The sequence below is a fragment of the Mandrillus leucophaeus genome, unplaced genomic scaffold (genome assembly GCF_000951045.1).
Source record: "Mandrillus leucophaeus isolate KB7577 unplaced genomic scaffold, Mleu.le_1.0 Scaffold66, whole genome shotgun sequence".
In the NCBI taxonomy this organism is placed as follows: domain Eukaryota; kingdom Metazoa; phylum Chordata; class Mammalia; order Primates; family Cercopithecidae; genus Mandrillus; species Mandrillus leucophaeus.
The window spans coordinates 5,923,150-5,928,413 of NW_012107141.1; the positions used below are offsets into that span (position 1 = coordinate 5,923,150).

At 42.3% G+C, this 5,264-nt stretch overlaps 1 protein-coding gene across 2 annotated transcripts in view; it reads right to left on the minus strand.

Annotated features, from left to right (window-relative positions):
• Window positions 1-5,264, minus strand: part of FNBP4 (formin binding protein 4) — a 51,692-nt gene that overhangs the window by 25,960 nt on the left and 20,468 nt on the right. For both annotated transcript variants that reach the window (XM_012001455.1, XM_012001456.1), the window contains exons 7-8: window positions 4,292-4,630; window positions 2,187-2,397 (exon numbers count right to left, since the gene is read on the minus strand). In XM_012001455.1, coding sequence (XP_011856845.1) covers window positions 2,187-2,397; window positions 4,292-4,630 — 550 coding nt within the window. The remainder of the gene's footprint in view (window positions 1-2,186; window positions 2,398-4,291; window positions 4,631-5,264) is intronic.

Genomic DNA, 5,264 nt, shown 5'->3' on the forward strand with positions numbered 1-5,264 from the left:
CAATCGCTTGAACTTGGAGGGTGGAGGCTGCAGTGAGCCGAGATCATGCCACTGCACTCCAGTCTGGGTGACAGAGTAAGACTCTGTCTCAAAAAAATACAAAAAATTTAAAAAAATACAGAATGCACCACAATTTATCTATGATACCTCTGATGGACATCTGAGTGCCCTATAGGGGTTTTTTTCATAGTACAAACGCAACAATTTTTTTTAGTGAAACATGGACACAATTTAAATGTCCATCAATAGTGGGCAGAGTTAAATACACATATCTACACCACTCAGTTTTAACCAATGAACGACAATTTTTAAGGCATGTTGTTAAGTGAAAACTGTATGTTGCCTAACAATCTATATGCTCTCATATATGGTAAAATATACATATATACACATAAACACACCCATACATACCTAACTGTAAACGTATATAAAGAACATTGTCTGGAAGGACACATGTATATAAAGGACAGAGAAAACAGCCCGGTGCAGTAGCGCACACCTGTAATCCCATTGCTCTGGGAGGCCAAGGTGGGCAGATCACCTGAGGTCAGGAGTTTGAGACCAGCCTGGCCAGCATGGTGAAACCCCATCTCTATTAACAACACAAAAACTAGCTGGGCATGGTAGTATGTGCCTGTAATCCCAGCCACTTGAGAGGCTGAGGCAGAGAATTGCTTGACCCCGGGAGGTGGAGGTTGCAGTAAGCAAGAGATCGCACCACTGCACTCCGGGCTGGGGGACAGAGCAAGACTCGTCTCCAAAAAAAAAAGGACCACAGGGGTAGGGAGTGAGAATAATGAAAAGATAAAGAGGATTTACAGATTTTTCCTTTATGTTCTTCCGCACTGCCAACTGAAAAGAACAAATTCAGGCTAGGGGTGGTGGCTCATGCCTGTAATCCCAGCACCTTGGGCGACCAAGGTGGGCAGGTCACCTGAGGTCAGGAGTTCGAGACCAGCCTTGTCAACAAGGCGAAACCCCATCTCTACTGAAAAATACAAAAATTAGCCGGGCATAGTGGTAGGCGCCTGTAATCCCAGCTACTCAGGGGGCTGAGGCAGCAGAATCACTTGAACCCAGGAGGCAGAGGTTGCAGTGAGCCAGGACTGCACCATTGCACTCCAGCCTGGGCAACAAGAGTGAAACTCTGTCTCAAAAAATATAAATAAAAAGGAAAAAAATTCAAACAAGGATGTCTGCCTTTATTTATCACCTTTTTTTTTTTTTTTTTTTTTTTAAAAAAAAAGAAATAGGGGTCTTGCTATGTTGCCCAGCTAGCCTGGGACTCCTAGGATCCAGGGATCCTTCTGCCTCAGCTTCCTGTGACACAGCATTGGGCTGTTTTTGAACCATGATCCATAAAAGTATTTTCTTCTAGGTGTACTCAACTAAGGTTTGGGGTCCTTATCTTACTGCTAACTTTCCACTACAGAATTAGGGCCACAGCTGAAAGCGGTGGCTCACACCTGTAATCTCAGCACTTTGGGAGGTCGGCAGATCAACTGAGATCAGGAGCTCGAGACCAGCCTGGCCAACATGACAAAACTCCGTCTCTACTAAAAATACAAAAAATAGCCAGGCGCGGTGGCAGGCACCTATAATCCAGCTACTCAGGAGGCTGAGGTAAGAGAATTGCTTGAATCTGGGAGGCAGAGGTTGCAGTGAGCCAAGATCACGCCTTTGTACTCCAGCCTGGGCGACAGAGCGAGACCTCTGTCTCAAAAAGGAAAAAAAAAAAAAAAAGAATGAATTAGGGTCAAATGAAGATTAAAATACTAGCTTTATCCACGGATTTCTGAAAATAGATTAAAAAATGCAGCAGGATCTCTTATCATGAATGAAGGGTAAGGTCCTCATTACCCTGAGGACCAACTTGGGTCCTCACGACACAATCAAACTCTCTACTCACCCACACAGAGGCTGGGCAATGTAGACAGAGAGAAGAAATGGGACTGGGTTCTGAATACACCACCACCCAGTGGATGTCAGCCTCTCAGGTTCTCACTCCTCTACTAGAAAATAGATCTGGAAAAGGTAGAGAAGTGGATGGAAGCCTCCTTCCCAGCACTTCTCCCAAAGAGTAAAAGTACAATCTCCTGTTTTGCTGAAGAGGAAACAAAAAAAGGAAGAGTTTCCTTCCCCTCTACATCTTTCAACTCTAAAGTTTAATGCGAAGCACAAATTACCAGTTTCTCCATTTTCTGGAGTATCTCGTCCAGTTTTACTAGAACTCCTGCTGGTAGATTCTGGACTGGTAGCTCGAACAAACATCTTCCATTTTCCTCTTTTAGACATAAGCCTACGCATTCCATCTTGAGATGCTGGCTGGCTGATATCAGAACGTGGACTAGACCCTGACACACTACCATCTCCTTCCTCCAAGGCTCGCAACTCTGCCTACAAAGAACATAACAATTAAGTTAGTTATCTGCTTATTAATATGTCTAATCAGAATAATAGCCATGACTATGTTGTTCAAATTTAAATCCTTTGAGAACGGAAAGCATTTTTTTTGGAGATAGGATCTCCCTGTTGCCCAGGTTGGAGTGCAGTGGCATGATCATGGCTCACTGCAGCTTCAACCTCCTCTGCTCAAGCAATCCTCCCACCTCACCCTTCCAAGTAGCTGGGACTACAGGCACATGTCATTACACGTGATTTTTTTTTTTTTTCCCTTATAAGAGATGGTATCTGGATATGCTGCTCACATTGGTCTCAATTTCTGGGCTCAAGTGATCTCCTGCTCAGCCTCTCAAAGTCCTGAGATTATAGGCATGAGCCACTGCACTCGGCCTACTCACTCTATTTTTATTTTTTAATTTTGCCAATTTTTTTGTGGGTACATAGTAAGTGTATATATTTATGGGATACATGAGATGTTTTGACACAGGTATGCCATGTGAAATAAGCACATTATGGAGAATGGAAAAACCATCCCCTCAAGCATTTATCCTTTGAGTTACAAACAATCCAACTCCATTCTTTAAAGTTATTTTAAAATATACAGTTATTATTGACTACAGTCAACCTACTGTGCTATCAAATAGTAGGTCTCATTCATTCTATTTTTTTCTGGTACCCATTTGTATAAGTCTGAGCAATGTCAAGACTCTATTGATTATCGACTACCTGTTGCGGGAAGTCAGGGACCTCGAACAGAGGGATTGGCTGGAGCCTTGGCAGAGGAACATAAATTGTGAAGATTTCATTTTAATATGGACATTTATCAGTTCCCAAATAATACTTTTATAATTTCTTATGCCTGTCTTACTTTAACCTCTTAATCCTGTTATCTTCTTAAATTGAGGACATATGTTGCCTCAGGACCACTGTGATAACTGTGTTAACTGTACACATTGATTGTAAAACATGTGTGTTTGAACAACATGAAATCAGTGCACCTTGAAAAAGAACAGAATAACAGCGATTTTTAGGGAACAAGGGAAGACAATCATAAGGTCTGACTGCCTGTGGGGTCAGGCAAAAACAGCCATATTTTTCTTCTTGCAGAGAGCCTATAAACAGATGTGCGAGTAGGGAAGATATTGCAAAATTCTTTTCCTAGCAAGGAATATTAATATTAATACCATGGGGGAGGAATGCATTCCTGGGGGGAGGTCTATAAACTGCCGCTCTGGGAATGTTTGTCCTATGCGGTTGAGATAAGGACTGAGATACACCCTGGTCTCCTGCAGTACCTTCAGGCTTATTAGGCTGGGGAAAAACCCAGCCCTGGTAAATTTGTGGTCAGACAGGTTCTCTGCTCTCCAACACTGTTTTCTGTTAACATGTTTATCAAGACAATACATGCACTGCTGAACATAGACCCTTATCAGTAGGTCTCCTTTTTGCCCTCGAAGCATGTGATCTACTCCCTGTTCTTATACCCTCTCCCCCCTTTTGAAACCCTTAATAAAAAATTTGCTGGTTTGAGGCTCAGGTGGGAATCACGGTCCTACTGATATGTGATGTCACCCCCGGCGGCCCAGCTGTAAAATTCCTCTCTTTGTACTCTTTCTCTTTATTTCTCAGAAGGCTGACACTTATGGAAAATAGAAAGAACCTATGTTGAAATACTGGGGGCGAGTTCCCCCGATAACCCAAAAGCATCATCAAGGACCAAAAAACCTACAACTCTGTAGTTTAAAGTTTTTGCTGCATAACTTTCAACATACCTACATGATGAGATAAGAAAAACAAAATCCCAATAATGGTTGTAAGTCAAGCACAATGATCCCTGTAGAGTAGTACTGAGGAAAAAACATACTACAAGTAACTTTCAAAAGCTTACTTTTTTCCTTTCCAAAACAAGCTCCAGTTCAAGGGTATCTTGTTCCTCTTCCTCCTCGCTTTCTCCAGATTGGACAACACTGCAAAGATCCTCCTGAGAAGGGTCTTCTATATTGTCCAACATAATTTCCTGTGGCTTTACTATTGTTGTTGCTTCTTCTACTGTTGTACTTGTTTCTTTTACTTCTGTATCTGGCTCTTCTTTACAAATTACTTTTCTTCTCCATCTCTCTTCTTCTTCTTTTATTCCCTCAGGCAATAAAGGAGCAAGTAGCGATGCTGCTACCCCTTTCTTCTCCTCCTCACTATTTGAGAGAGCCTGAATTCCTTCATTTACTTCCTATAGAGAACAAAATAATTTAGTTTCATGTAATTCTGAAACAAATCTCACCTGCACACACATTCAGTTGTTCATATTAACTGTTTTCAGTAGCTGAATACCCAAAGTAAACCCCCCCCTTTTTATTTTTGAGATGGAATCTTGCACTGTCACCTGGGCTGGAGTGCAGTGGCACACTCTTGGCTCACTGCAACCTCTGCCTGCTGGGTTCAAGCTATTCTCCTGCCTTAGCCTCCCGAGTAGCTGGGATTACAGGCACCCACCACCACGCCCAGCTAATTTTTTGTATTTTTAGTAGAGACGGCGTTTCACCATGTTGGCCAGGCTGGTCTTGAACTAATGACCTTGTGATTCGCCCACCTCAGCCTCCCAAAGCGCTCGGATTACAGGCGTGAGCCACCACGCCCGGCCAAAACCACTTACTCCCAACACGTGAGTATATATTTATACCATTACATTATTACTTTAGACAGACACTGATTGAATTAGAGCCTAGTTCTAGGTAGGATTCAAATATATCCTCTCTGCTATTCTCAGAATGTCAAAAGACAGACTAGTAGTAAGCAGAGGTAGATTTAAGATCAGTATCTTGTCAGCTCATAACATGACTGGGTAAATCTTTTTTTTTTTTTTT